General features: G+C 44.7%; 2 protein-coding genes across 7 annotated transcripts in view; one reads left to right on the top strand and one right to left on the bottom strand.

The window, feature by feature from the left end:
- Positions 1 to 8,318, top strand: part of dlgap1b (discs, large (Drosophila) homolog-associated protein 1b) — a 137,554-nt gene extending 129,236 nt beyond the window's left edge. For 5 of the 6 annotated variants that reach the window (XM_064332811.1, XM_064332812.1, XM_064332810.1 and 2 more), the window contains 4 exons: positions 9 to 436; positions 2,615 to 2,706; positions 2,801 to 2,953; positions 3,674 to 8,318. In XM_064332811.1, coding sequence (XP_064188881.1) covers positions 9 to 436; positions 2,615 to 2,706; positions 2,801 to 2,953; positions 3,674 to 3,889 — 889 coding nt within the window. In that variant the 3' untranslated portion in view covers positions 3,890 to 8,318. Of the gene's footprint in view, positions 1 to 8; positions 437 to 2,614; positions 2,707 to 2,800; positions 2,954 to 3,490 lie in introns of all 6 variants that reach the window. The other variant, XM_064332813.1, reaches the window with a different exon arrangement.
- A 1,592-nt stretch (positions 8,319 to 9,910) lies between these two features.
- tgif1 (TGFB-induced factor homeobox 1) lies at positions 9,911 to 14,966 on the bottom strand. Its single transcript, XM_064332814.1, has 3 exons — positions 14,653 to 14,966; positions 12,304 to 12,530; positions 9,911 to 11,529 (listed from the first exon to the last, which is right to left on the bottom strand). The coding sequence occupies exons 1-3, from the start codon at positions 14,666 to 14,668 to the stop codon at positions 10,975 to 10,977; spliced, it is 798 nt and encodes a 265-aa protein (XP_064188884.1). The 5' UTR covers positions 14,669 to 14,966; the 3' UTR covers positions 9,911 to 10,974.
- Positions 14,967 to 15,180: the final 214 nt, after the last annotated feature.

The following is a 15,180-nucleotide window of genomic DNA, read 5'->3' as shown; positions in this document are numbered from 1 at the left end:
GTGTTCAGCTACCGCAGGTTCACCCGCTCCAACAGCGTGACTGCGGCCGTGCAGGCAGACCTGGACACCCTGGAGGTGCTGGACGGGCCGGCGGACTCGCCCGACATGGAGCTGCCGTCCTCGGGCCCCCTGTCCCGCCAGTACTCCCGGGACGCCTGCACCTCCACCGTCAGCATCCAGGGCTCCGGCAACCACTACCACGCCTGCGCCGCGGACGACGACTACGGCGACGTGGGCTTCGACCCCTCCATACTGCCCCCGCCCGACCCCTGGATCGACAGCGTGACGGAGGACCCCATGGAGGTGGTGCAGCGGTCCGTGTGCCAGCGGGACGGCCGCTGGTTCCTGAAGCTGCTGCAGGCCGAGACCGACCGCATGGAGGGCTGGTGTCGCCAGATGGAGCAGGACGAGATGGAGAACGACCTGCCGGACGAGAGTAAGCGCCCGCCAAAACCGCCACCGCCTAAACTGCCGTCCGGCCGCACGTGAAACGTCCAAAAAAAAGCCACTTGCCTAAAAGCCAAATGGCCAAAACCGATTTCGCCTTTGTACAGGTTTCACTTTTTAGCGCGTGTAACGGTTGTGGGATAGCGCAGGAAGCGCGGGAAATGAATGTCGGCAATGTTTATCGGGGGAGTTAGCTCTGAGGCGATAGTCTGCAGTTGTCGCTCCTCTTCTCCACACAGTCACACAGAGAGGTGCGTGCAAGCTGACGCGCAGGCCTGGGATCCCTGCTGCTCCCACAGAAGCCCCACAATGCCCGGTTGTTTGGCTATCTCATCTGCGCAGTTCAGCAGGCATACCAAGCATTTTTATCAATGGGGAGTTGGTCAAGTGAGGCCCACATCTGTCCTCTGGATATGCAGCGGTCTCCGGAGGAAAGCCAGCGCTGTTTTCCATTATGAAACTCTTCCTAACAAGCCCTTCCACCCTGCTGCAGTCAGATTCACACAGCCTGTTCAGACACTTCTCTGGTGCTACGCGCAGCCCAATTTCCAGAGAAAAATAAGCACACCGAGCTTGTTTCTGTCCCAGAGAAAGACTGCATTCCGGCACTGGGCACAACTGAATGCAGCTTCGGTGGAACTCGTTTTGTTTTCTTTCGCTGTTGGGTAAAATGAAAGTAAATGCTGCGAATGTCCTTGCAGTACAAATACTTGATGCCAGGACATGCCATATAGAGCATTTTCACCTTTCACCCAGTGAGAGCTCTTCCTGTTCCACGCTCACTTCATCTTGGAAAGAGTCTGGAAGCTGGCTTCAGTTATTTACTGTATAAGTATGTACCTTATAAACAGGTAGAGGATTGCTTGTTTTTCACCTATATTTTATACAATGGAAGCATTCTAAGACCTGAGTCAGAGGCTGAGGGGGACGGAGGAGGAGCTACTACAGATCTCTGTGCAGTGCAGGTGGCAGATATACACACTGATTGGACGGTGGGCAGATTAAACACTAAATGTCAGTAGAGGAGTGAACAGTAATAACACACCACCTACACTACTGAGAACAGGCACAGTGGAATTTCATTCGTTGGTGAGTAATCAACCCGATGATGAAACACGATACTCCCAGATGGTGGTGGGGTTACATCAGAACACCCCCCCCCCCCCCCCCAGTACTGTCATACTTCCAGTGGAGCCCTGCTGGAGCTTACAGGCTGGCTGAGCTGGGATGACAAGGCTCAGTTGGTTTTCTATTTCAATATGAGCCACATACGCCGCTGTATGCTCTTCAGCAGCGGAAAGGAGTGAAGGTTTAGTGATTTCTCAAGCTTGCTGCACTTACGGGCCAGAAAACAAGAGTTTCTGGTAGTGTTTCTGCTTTTTATAATTGGCCTTATTAGCATGGTGCGGTATGTAGATCAGTTACACAGCCAAATCAGCCTTCGAGTGATGGGTGTAGGGTTAGCTTAGCTAGTAATATAAAAAATGTATATATTACCAAAGTGGTCAAGAATGGTGATTTGGTGACATGATGATTTGGACACATGAAATCCTTTGAAAGCTTGATTTCTGGCTATAATTAATAGATAATTAATATTGTAGAATATCTCCAGATCCCCCTGCCTGACCGTTTTGGAGAGGTCTCATGCAGTGTCATTATGCAGGCCACTAAGCCATCCTATTCAGTCCTCAAAGGAAAGGACATATACAGTAAAAGCTCCTGCTACCGGCACTTAGCAGCTCTGCTTAGGTTTAGTTTGGAGAAGGAGAAGTGCAAAGTGGTTTCAGCCCCTGCTTCAGCATCAGTGGCGTGGTATCTAACAGCTCCTAGGGCCTAATGCAGTCCTGCTGTTTTCTCTCTGTTGGCTAAACACATTTAGCCGGTTGCTGCTTTGGTTCCCATTCCCAAACTATTTTTAGTCAGACTGTTCATCAGGAATCCACAGGATTTCTTAAGTGTGGTGGCTTTCATGGGCATTTTTTAACGGAAGGTATGTGAAGAATGCATGCAAAAAACTCCCTTAGAAGTGGATGCTGTTTTTGTATCTGACCCTGTGTGCGTGTGTGTGTGTGCGTGTGGGTGTGTGCGTGCGTGCCTTTGTGCGTGTGCTTGTGTGTGTGTGTGTGTGTGCATGTGCGTGCGTGCCTGTGTGTGTGTTATCTTGCAGTCCTGGGGAAGATCCGCAGTGCTGTGGGCAGTGCTCAGCTGCTGATGTCGCAGAAGTTCCAGCAGTTCCGGGAGCTGTGTGAGGAGAACCTGGTAGGTGGGCGGCCCCGGTGTGTCCCCTCCCCCAAACATCCATCACTCGGCCTTTGACTGACAGCTCCTCCCTCCCTCCCTCTGCCTGTTCCAGAACCCCAACGCCCACCCCCGGCCCATCTCTCAGGACCTGGCCGGCTTCTGGGACATGCTGCAGCTGTCCATCGAGAACATCAGCCTCAAGTTCGATGAGCTTCACCAGCTCAAAGCCAACAACTGGAGACCCCTGGAGATACCGGAGAGGAAGGTAAAACAGCACGTTGTGGCTGAGAGAGCCCCTATGCTGACCCTCACTGGAGCCTGGGCCTCACCGTCAGCTCACAGTGCTTGGAGCACAGTATCTTCAGTGCTTGGAACACAGTAGTTTAAGGTTTTTACATGCATGATGGATAGGACTTAACACTTAAACCTATGCATGGAAGTAATAAGATTTGAATGGCTTTTCGTAATGTTTCTGTTACGCAATACAGGGTCTCCCCTTAGGTTTTCATATGCTTTGTGTGTGCAGGAAAAAAAAAACACAGCTTTTGTGCTTTGCATGTTGTTTTCCTTTTTCTAAATTCATTATTCGTTATTTCATTATTTATCCGTGCATCAGTTTGGTTTCAATTGTTTATTTTATAAGTGTTGCATGGAGAGATGCAGTTGTGCGTCATGGCCTTGGAATCACAAAAGCTGAATGTTTTTTTTTATTTTTTTTAACTTTATTTATGTACGTTTTATTCGTCTTTTAATCCTGATTTCCTGACATGGTTTTTCCATTTTACTTTTGTTTTGTTGACAGTGAGCTGGTTTTGCGAAGTCATTCCATCTGGCACTCACCGTGGGGCCTGCCCTCGCTGCCCGCGCTTACCCCCCACGCTCTCGACCGCCGTTGTCTTTAGCGCTAACCTTGCAGGTGTGCAGGTGCTGTCTGAACCTGGCCGCCTCCCGCTGGCTAACTTGACTGTTTGTCGTCCCTGTTCAGGAGAGACGGATGCCTCCTCCTGTGCCAAAGAAACCCCCGAAAGGCCACCCCCCCCTGGCCAGAGATAGGTCCCTGGAGAGCACGGAGAGGCAGCGCATGGAGGCGCGGAAACGCCTGATGGCCGCCAAGCGGGCGGCGTCGGTGCGGCAGAACTCGGCCACAGAGAGCGCAGACAGCATCGAGATCTATATCCCCGAGGCCCAGACCAGGCTATGAGTCCCAGAGTCACACCGCAAACACGCGCACGCTCAGTTACACAAGCAGACACACGCGCGCGCATATATATATATATATATATATATATGCACACGCACACACACATACACAAACACACACGCGCACACAAGCAGGCACACACAGTTAATCACGCTGAAGGGCAAGGGCAGGGCGCTTTGTAATATAATCCCTCCCTTTGTTTCCATCGATCAGACGGTGGGCAGGATTACCACTATGTCTATTATATTTCGGTTATATTTCATTTCTTTCTCTCCGCCCCCTTCTCCCCTCAGATTAGAACGTCGTCATGCCGATTAGAACGTTTCAGTTCACACCTGTGATGTAGCTTCTCTGCCAACTCCCTTGAAATATTTTTGTGACCCCTTGTTTAAATCGTTTCCCACTAATAATAAACGGCTTAGCCTCACGAACTAATGTATCATAGCCACCCAGCATTACTGTAAAGTGTTTCTGCCCATTAGTCAACCTTTATGTTTGAACCGTTGAGGTAGGCAAACCCTGGCCATATGACGCAGAAAAACTCCACACAGTCGTCTGAGTAGGAATTAGACCATTAGACGGGACAAAGAGGGGAAACACACCGGTCCTCCTGTCCCCTCTCCTGTTGTCTCGACGATCTCGACGTTTCCCCGGAGAGAGCGACGTGTAAACAACCCGGAAACGCGCCCAAGCTGCTGGCGGCGCTCGGAGTCGCGCCTCCGCGCCTGAGCCGTAACTGTCACTGTCACCTGCCGCAGCTCTGCGGACGGGGAGGGGAGGGAGAGAAGCTCGTCACACGCCTGCAGCTACGGTATCCACCAACACGCCCCGCATCCATTACCTCACCGAGAGCTTCGTGCTTCTGTTTGCTTTCGTCCGTTAGCGATTTAGTGCTAGTAGCAACGCAGTCTGGGGGAGGTGCAAGCGTTACAGAGAACAGAGTCCATTACGCCGAAACGGATCCTCCTTAAAGGGGAGGCCTAGCGTGGAAGAACGAAAACTGTCAATAACAGCAGTACACCGCAAACACGTAGGCGAGAGGTTCAATATAAATAATGAATGGATCGCTGAACAAGGAGGACTCCGCTGCTTTGTGGGGGGTTTTTTTTCCGTTTGTTTGTCATGCATATAACCTGCTCGTTATTGTGAATGTTTGCAACCGCGACTTCTAGAGACAATGTATTAACACTCGTGTTGCCATCGGTTCCAACTTTTAGAAAGACATTCTGGATATTCTAGGTCATATTCTTCCTACCTGTTTTGTAAAATGGGGTTTTTTTGGGGGGAGGGGTGGGGGTTGTAAGTGAATTTGTACATTTATTGATCATCGGTGGGACTCGATATGAGTTTAAAAAAAAAAAAAATCTAACAATGAAATGCAAATGGTTTCTTCTTTTTTTCCTCCAAACGAAGTCTTTCCAGTAGCAAGTGCGGTGGCTAAATTCTACCGGTAAAATAAAAGTGTTTGAGACTTCTTGGTTGGGTCAGCGATGCCCATATCCCAGACAGGCCAGGATAGGCAAAGCACCACATGACCTTTTTGCACAAGGGACTGATGGGAGGTGAAGACCAAAGTGGGTTAAACATTCTCAACAACCTGATTCGCTAGGGACTTCATATCCTATGAGCCCCTCTGTAAAGCCTTTTATTATGTTCAATTAATTGTGTGCAGCTCAAGGATGAGCTCAACAGGTAAAATGTCACGGATTGTTTCACGGAGGTACTCATTGGAAATGGAGTCCAGAGCTTTGTCTGCTAGTGTAATGTATTCCACAGCTCATTAATATGGACTTCCACTGGCACAGTCACAGAATCTCACCCATTTGCTTGGTTAACTCACCCCCCCCAGTTCTTGAAGAAGACCATGTGACTCATCCTGTCCTATCCATGGTGTGGTGGACCGGCTCAGTACTAACTCTCAGGTAGAGACAGGGAAACAGTTTGTGCAGAAAAAATCAGGGTCTCCCAGAAAACCAGGGGTGATGTTTGTCAGTCTGTATTTATGTGCGTGTAATGGGTGAATGTTTGTATGGCGATTTTTGTGTGTGTGTGTGTGTGTGTGGGTGTGTGTGTGCGTGTTTTTGTGTATGGATGAACCTGTGTGTGTGATTTAAGTGCATGTCTCTTAAGTGCTTCCTAATTTTCAAGGTCAGTATTGACCTGTCTTTTTTGGATATAATGAAGTAGCCTCTTGGACATACTGTAAAATAGACAAGCAGTCCCACGTCATTATTTTAACAAAAATGAGTGATATTTGTGTGTATAAAAGGAAGTTTGAAAAGGGTGTTCCTTTAAGCATGCAGACACGAGTTCATTAATATAGATGTAGATCTAAATTCTATTATTTTTTTATTTATTTATGACTGTTTTTTACTGTTTGAATTATGTTTATTGTTATTTGTGCTACTCTTATGTTAAGAATATATTATATAAAATGTATCACATTACATATATGCATAAGCATATATATCACAATGTATGTAATTGGTCGCAATATGAGTTTTTAAGAGTTCCTCAGAATCTATGGCATTTTTTTCCCCAATGAGGAAAGCATTACTGAAAACGGACTACATTCAATTCAAACCTCAAATAAACAGAGGAGCCATTGGTCTGTCCTGAAAAAAAAAAACGGTTAAATATGGGTCTTCATTAAAGGCAAGCGTTTTACCACAACTCACTGCCCTTCCAGTGAATGGTAGAGGTTCCAAAACAGACACTCTACTATGGAGCAGAAGTCTGTGGAGAAGTATGGAGCCAAGAGAAAAACAAAATGTGCTGGCTGAATTTTGAGCCAGTGTTTCCCCCAACGTCACCATAATGTTCCCTGGACATTTCCCTGATATTTCACTTGGAAGTCTGCACACACACAATGGCTGCTCTCGAGTGCAGCAGCTGGCTCTTGTCTGGGTGGAGCTGTTGATGCTCAGCGTTTCTAACGTCAGGTTTGTTGGGATCCCTTGAAAAGGCACGACGGCAGATGTCAGTGGATTGAGGAGGAGTAGGTTACCCTTTGTTGGCTTGAGTAAATCTGGATATCCCTGTCCCCAACCAGGTAAAAGGTACATCAGTTTTTCATAGCATCACTGGAAAGACAGTGAAGACCTTTCTGCAAACACATGGAGTCAACTAGACAGAAAAAAGGGCATGGGTGTCAGTGAAGTGTACAACTGGAACTACATTTCAGCCAAGGTTAAGTGTAGTCGCCACTGTAAGAATCAAGTCCATTGCCATTTTCCTGAAAAAATGCACAACTGATGGGTCACAATGAGTGTGTATAACTCCAGAGGTGTTTGCACAGCCATTATTTCTTAATAGCATTTGACACTATTATCTATTTTCGCACCACAGTGTTCATAGTTTCTTTTTTACATTTTACATTTTAATTTTAATGAAACAAACTGCTGTTTTTTATTGATTTGCACTGCAAAAAATCATTTGAAGCTGGGGTTTATCTCTGGTACAACGGAAATCAGTTTTATTTTAATAATCAGCCTTAATTCATATCCAGATAATTGAGCACAAAGTAGTCTCAGGGTAAGGGATATCAAATTTAAACTGAGGTAACATGTAGAAAAAATGACTAAACTACGGTTATGAATTCAGTTTCCAATAAGGTAAGGACCAGTTTGGGACTTCAGACAAAATCCAAATTGCCCAGTCTTTTGTCACATTATATCCCATGTTGTTATTTTATTACTTTCTTGTTATTTTATTTATTGATAAGTGATAGTATCCCAAATATCTAAAATCATGTTTGTTGGTTTCTTGGTGGGAACAGAACTGTAAGATATTACTTGCCTAAGATAATGTCTAGCTTCAAGATGAATTTTTTAATCGTGAGTTTTGAGCTATAGACTCATATTTCACCTATTTTTGTGCACTGTGATACAGTAAGCATTGGTATAACTTTATTTGCCACCAGAAATGTAATCATGTAAATCACTTGAGAACAATTATAAAGCCATTATTACCACACTTTTAACTGGAGGTAAGCCAAGCTAATTACTTTGTGGTAAACCCTTTCTTTTCAGAATGTAAACAGACACCTGTACCTTATTATTTACAGATTACATGCACCTTGGTGTAACAACACAATTCGCAAATAAACTCACAGACATGGTATATTTGCACTTTGAAGATGCATTGTTTTAATATTTACCTTGATTTAACTTGTCTGTCACATAAATTAGCTGCAGCTGTGGGTGAACATTATCAGTATGCCCTGACATTTAAATTTGTTTCATAAAGTGACAAAGCTGAAAAATGTGGAAACAGTAAATTGCCAAAACAAGGATCGTGTGACAATCCAGGGGGGTTTCAGAAATGAATAGATAGTTTGTGTATAAGCAGATAATATCACTAAAATTAATATTTGTAAATAGATGAATGTTTCCCTATGTAAAAAAATAATAAAATAACATTAAACAAAGATACATTTTGTATTGTTATTACACAATTAACATCATTGCATGTGTTCAAGTTTTGATCTGCATTAGTTTGCCATCATGTTGTAAATGAGCTTCATTCAGAGTTTGCTGTATGCATTATAGTTCACAAAAAGCAGAGATCTAGAGGGGTGGGAAAGTTGCATTACACTTGTAATCTTATCCAGCGAATGTCCTTTGGGTTGCCTCACTTTTCTGCCAAAAAGCAGTGCGCAATTGTTCAGCACTTCCACATCAATCAACGCTCACCCCATCCCACTGATGGCGCTGAAACCCCTGAGGGACCGTGTCACTCTTCAGATTCCCAAACTGGTCATTCCCAGTGGTCACTTAAAAAAAGAAATGGTTCCTCCTGTTGCTCTGCATCTGCAATGGCCCCTGACAGCAGCCAGCACCAGGCACTTCCACCATAAGGCCTTTGCACTTTGGGCAGACAAAAGGTGAATTCAAAGCTCTGCCAGTCTTGGTTGTCCTACTGCACTGCACTTTTCCAGTATCTAAGCACTTCTGCAGAATTCTGTGACAGATGGTGCTGTCCCCCCTCCCCCCCGGACAACAGGATAGGTTTGTTCAAAATGCATTATTTGTGTAGACATCAAGCACCGTTCAGGCCTAAACTAGTTTAAATGTACAAATGTGTTATTTATACATTTCACTCCAACACAGTGCTAACAACAGGAAGCACAGCACTCCACTAAAAAAGAAAACAACAGCCATGCAGGATGAAGCATATGGACTCTAGGCGGCATTACACTCTCAGCAAATAGGCACATCTGCGTGAAGTGTCTGGGAAAGCCTTGGTATAAATACCACAGCAGCACTCCCACAGGACCTGTCCTGAGCTGTTGTCCTACATTAAAGCTGCCTCCACATTGTTTGTAATGAGCTTACCCACTGACTGAGAACTGCTGGAAGTGGTAGAGCTGAAGGCCCATGTAGGCCAGGGCTTAATTAATGGGGGTTGGGGGGGGGGGGGGATAAACAATGCCCCTGTAAACATGCATCACAGTGCTGGAATGCTCCTGGCTGACTCTTCCCTGTCGCAACATGCCCCGTTGCTGAATGTGCGTTTTGTCTCATACCTTTAAAGTTCCAGCGCTGCAGAGTCCGGGGACGATGAAGCAGACTCCCCGTGACGTGCTCCCACACACCGGCCTCGGTCAGAGGGAATTCTGTAAAACCGTTAGGCAACAATGGATAACCTCCAGAACAGGGCCTTGTTACATGAAGCAGGATTACTAAATTAGCTGGATAACTGCGCTGAAGAAAACCTGGAACTCTCCCAAATCTGGAGCATGGACTGAAGTAAAGAGCTGTTCCAGGTTTTACCCAGCAGTTATCCAGCTAACTCTGTAATCTCGCTTTAGGAAATGTCCCCCAGAGCTGGAAGACCTGTCTTGAGAATAATTTAGCAACCTGCACTCCCTTTGTGTTCACTAAGCAAGGAGTTTTAGTCACTGCTTTATTTATATGGACACCTTGATTTTATGGAATACAGAATTGTTATTGCAGATTTAAAAGTGGTACAGATGTGAGAGGATATGTGCATCAGTTTCACACCAAAACCCCCCAAATATTTTGTAGAAAACAAAACTTTATTTGAATATCATGTGACCCAAAATTGCCACAAAACATTGCACAGTATGAAAATATGAAATCACATCATTGGGCATTTTTGTCACATTAGTTTACACACAGGGTCTTTTTACCATTTATTTGATTTTCTCATTTATTCAGTGGTGATATGAAAAAAAAAAAAAAAAACTTATTCCAGCCAACTGACTTAGTGTTATTTTTCCAGTTTACAGTACAGGTACCACACAGCCAGTGCAATGCAAGGCACGGACGGGTACTGGGGGTCTCACCTGGCACATTCATTGGCCATTGCTACGCAGTGTAAAGGCTCAGACTAAGTGTGAAATTGCTACATAAGTCTTCTCAAAATGCCCCCGGGAGGAAAAAAAAGGAATGAAGTATTGAACAAAGATGTTTGTTTCGTTTAACATGACAAACAAAAGCAAAACAAACAAAAAAACCCTATACTTTTAACACGAAATACAAGTGACTACAGTAGTGATTAAGCTCATGGTAGATGACGAAAGTAAGTTGTAAGACACTGAGATGCCCCTTTTTCCTGCCCTACTGTGCAAATGAACAAGGCAGAAAGATTGCAAATTGATCTGTAAAGATAAAACAACTGACAGTGAATGAGTCCCATTAAGGAGCTGGATTTCAGGTGAAACAAGAGCCAGCCTCACCAACAAAGGCTTTCTGCTTCCACTCAAAAAAAGTCTTAAGACAGGCAGCTTTGTCTCTTACTTTGTTTTCTTTCTGTTTTTTTTGGTCCTGTGTGTGCAAAAAGATACATAGCTATACATTTATATATATGAAATACAAAAAAAAGACGTCCAAGGCACCACAATGCAATTTTCTTTTCTTTTTTCTTTTTTTACAAAATCCTCATCATCGATTTGATTCATCTACCAAAAAATAGAAATGATAAGACTTATTCTTCTCTCTCTCTCTCTCTTTCTCTCTTAAACATGGTCAGTCAATAGAGCTGGGAGTCCATCTAGAAAACGAGAACCCATTGAGACTTTCTCTCTTTTTTTGCTTGTTTGCTTGCTTGCTTGCTTGTTTTTAAGACACAAGTTGTTTGGCCTGCAGTTCCATCTCGGCCGCTCTCTTCAGTGCCACATCCACCAACAGCTGGAAGCCGCTGAAGTCCTGCGTGAGGTCAGGCGGGGTTGGGGGGGGAGTGTTGAACAGCCCGCCCTGGGGGCTGGAGTTACCTTCCGTGGCCGCCTCCCCGTGGCACCTGAAAAGGCTGGCGGCCCCCGTGGAATGTAGGTCTGTGGCTTTGTCCGCCAGGACGGAGGGGCAGCACTGCAGGGGGCTGCCCTGCGAGGCCGTGATGGTGGTGTGACAGATGACGGACGGCCGGGGCAGCACGGCCCCCTGGGAGGGCGTTTCGGGCGACGGGTTCTTAGCGGGGGCGCCGGGCTCAAAGCTGGACGGGTGGACGGCCCTCCTGTCGTAGGACTCCGGGGTTGCCGCGGGTTTGGGGGACGGGGCGTCGCCCTCGCCCACCTTGCTCCCCCTTCGCGAAATGGTGAACTGGTTTGGGTCTTTGCCGTCTTTCCGTAACATCTCCGGCAGCAGCCTCCGACGGGCGTTGATGAACCAGTTACAAACCTACGTTTGAAAAAAAAGGACACAAGTTAGGATCTTGGTCAGACAATTTTTTAACGGGGGACCACTTTTACTTTTTGGAGAGTCATTTTCATAAGGACATTGCTGCTGATATGCCTCATTTCCTCAGTTTCACTTCCACATAAAGCCACCTCACAATCATTTACACAGCCCTAGTCACTCCAAGTGCATTTCTACAGTGACTGAGTTCATATTAAAAGAGGATGGAAAACTGATGTGATATCATGTGCTAACTGTAAAGCACAATACCCCCATGTGTGCCTCATTTAGCATTATCAGCAATAATAACAGGGTAATCTTATTCTAATGCATGTTATTGGAGGGGAGAAGAGAGCTCATAAAATGTGTGTTTTCTTAAAATGCAAAGATCTTGTTCACCATGTTGTTCTTAAAGTGGGGAAATTCCTGTGTGAACACTGCTGGGTATTTCATAGTGAGTGATGTTCCTATTAATCTTTAACTGCAGCTTTATGTCATCCGAGTTAACTATCACACCCTTTATATGTCAAGATCCTCTGATAATCCGCAGGCATAGAAATGTTTGAATATACCCCTTTAGGTAATTTCAAGATTCACACCATCAAACCAAATCATTATGAAACACAAATCATACATTACTGCTCCAGTCTGCAGGTAACCACAGCTAGACAAAATATCACCTCAGCACTGAGGACGCTGCGGGACTTGCACAAACATTTTGCCAAAGTAGTCAGGAGCGCAGTTGGATTAGCTGCGCAGAATAACCATCAATCACACCTGTAGTGTGGAGAGATGCGTCTGTTTGGAGAGCAGGGCCTTCTCCTGCTCGGAAGGGTAGGCGTTGTAGCGGTGCTCGTACAGCCAGTCTCTCAGAATCTGCACCGACTCTTTGGGAAGGTTCCCCCGTCTCTTCCTCTTCCCGTTCCCCCCGCTGGAGGACAGGTCCAGGGGGGCGTCCATGCAGTCCTCCTCCTCTGACTCGCTGCCCGACAGCACAGCCATGCCTGTGCACGTAAAGAGGGGGAAAAGAAGGAGTCAGGTCCAGCCCCATTCCCGACAGCTGCTATCATCCGGCAGCTGGCGTGTCAAACACACACAGACAGGCCGGGCCTGCATGTGGTGTGTGGGGAGGAGACACGGGGACAGCATAAACATTTGCATGTGTCAGAATTTAAACCTGCCCCAACAAATACAGCACACACCTTCCTTTTTGGCAAATGGAACCACTCAGGAAGTTATGACAGGGGCCAGGAGCAGCTCTAATGGATTATTTTTGGAAATATTATAGGCCTTAACAGGGTCAAATAACACACTTTCATAATTCAAACATTGCTGAATGTATTTTATTTCCACAAAGTGTTTGTAGAGCTGACCACACACTATTCCCCAAATGTTACTTGGGGAGCAAAATATGGATATTGTAGGACATTGTGAGTGTCTGCATAGCATCGTTATCATCAATCAAGCTTCAAATGTCCAATTCTGTTCCCCCAAACCACAGCTTTAAGAGACTAAATAATCAAGTGATACAAGTAATTAGAAACGTCAGAACGTTACAAGGTCTAAAATGCAATGACTGTGTACAAAGTGAAACTCCTATGACGTCATAAACGACATATATTAACTCCTAACAGAAGTTATATAATAGACAAACTAGTTACAAGAATTGACCGATTTGGTTTCATTGTTTCGGAATAGCCTACGAAGTAACGGGTAAAACCGAAACAAACTAACGGCAGTAATAAAACGGTTACAATCCAAGCCACGCGTGACACATTCAGTTGCAAAGGAGACTTATTTTCGAATAAGATCAAAGCCAAAAGTAAAGCCGATTTAAAACAATGTTCGCCATTTTATTGACAACTCATTCGTGCTTTCAGAAACAACGGATGCCTCGATTTGTGTCAACTAACAATGTGGAAATACGTACTTGTAGAACAAAGAATTCTAGAATTCGTAACTGTTATTTGGATGGGATTTTGAAAATTACGATTCAAACTACATATTCTAGAGCGATGCGCTGTGTATCTCTAATGCATAATTACAGTTTATGTGGATATAGCCCATTACACCGAGTAAAAGTACATTAATTAAGTGGGCCTATATAAGGAGGAGGAGGGGGGGGGGGAGTCCACGACTTCCAAGACCTGTTGCAAATCAGCGTCTCGAGACTAAACAAAAGAATCTCGGTATTCGACCCATTCAATCGGCGTCCTTTCTTCTTTAAAACGTCAAAACATGATTTTCTTTCTTCAAGTGTACTCACAAACACTACACGTAGGATGCAAAGTTATTTCTGATAATTTTTTACAACAAAATAAAGTTTAAGTAAAGTGTGAGGAACAAGTTCTTTTGTGTGCAGTGTAACACGAGGTCTAAGAATGCGAAACGCTGCCTCGGGGAGGAAGCCAAGCAAACAGTAACTTCACAAAGGAGGTCAGGTTTTAACGTTCCGCTGTTTCACACTCCCGAACAAGATCGCATCTGTTAACCTCCAAATGTTTTCTTTATTTTTCTCCATATAATTGTTAACTAATACAAATTATTAATAGAAGGCCATTTCCATGTGGAAACTATAGTAGCAAACAATGGCATGTCAAAATGGAGAGGTAACTCAATGCTAACTACCTTCATTACATGAATACTGAAAAAAATAAAGCGGTTTAGAGTTACTAAACACTTTGCTGTAAACAAAGCTGGTCTGTTGATCTAAAGTTAAATTGCACGGCATTTACAAAACTAGGTTGTTCGTGTAACACTACCATTTCTGATAAGTTTAACATGTGAGATTTACTAAGTCAATCCAAACACCAAAAACAAAAAAGCATGGTAATTTAAATTGTATAGACAAACAAGACATTGTATTGTACCCCACGTTTAAATTCACGACGGCTCAAAAGAGGACGAACAAGGAAACCAAACATTTTGACAGCCCGCCAGCACATGGAAAAAAAACATGTTTTGTCTGGCGCATAAAATGGCACACACGCCACGAACATTGTGAAAAGCATTTTCGAAGATACATAACCTAGCAACTATGGTTTTCCCAATACATTTTCAGTGAACGCCAACCAGAGTTACAGCTTTAAGTCGTGATATTCAAGTATATATATCCGTTACACGTACCTTTTTTTGTCTTCATCTTGGTCGAAAATTCCCTTTTCACGTTAGCTACAATGGGCGCAGGTTTTACGATTTATTCCAGACCACAGGTTCTTCCTTTTCCAGTCAAACCACGCGTAAAATCCAAACCGTATACACGTTTTCCCCACAAATTTCACAGGATGTAAAGCTGCTCTTCGGCGTGTTCATTTGTTTGAGACGTAACACATTGTCGAGGTACCTGAGATCTCCTGTTTGCCTTGGCTAAGCTAGTCTCGCTCAATGTGTGTTTGATCATGAATGTGGGTGACAGCTATCGTTGACAGCTGCGTGACTCAACGCTCTAAGATCCACCCACTTAGAGGAAGAGGAAAAATCTGTGACATCAGCATGCTGGATTCACCAAGATGAAAAATTATTTTGACCACGGTACAGTGTGGAAACTGAAGGCTAACCTTGTGTCGTAGTTCCGTGTGAATTTTTTATATTTTTATTGGCTGATTTAATGTCAATTGCGCTGGTGTAATTGTTTACGGGCAGTGCAGTATTATT

Source organism: Anguilla rostrata, chromosome 4 (assembly GCF_018555375.3).
Source record: "Anguilla rostrata isolate EN2019 chromosome 4, ASM1855537v3, whole genome shotgun sequence".
Taxonomy (NCBI): domain Eukaryota; kingdom Metazoa; phylum Chordata; class Actinopteri; order Anguilliformes; family Anguillidae; genus Anguilla; species Anguilla rostrata.
This window is presented reverse-complemented; position numbering and strand designations above follow the sequence as displayed.

What these genes read in the sequence shown, in the direction of transcription:
- tgif1 (XM_064332814.1), bottom strand. An exon ending in CGCATCTCTCCACACTACAG is followed by an intron (nt 11,530 to 12,303) that starts GTGTGATTGATG and finishes TTTCAAACGTAG; the next exon opens with GTTTGTAACTGGTTCATCAA.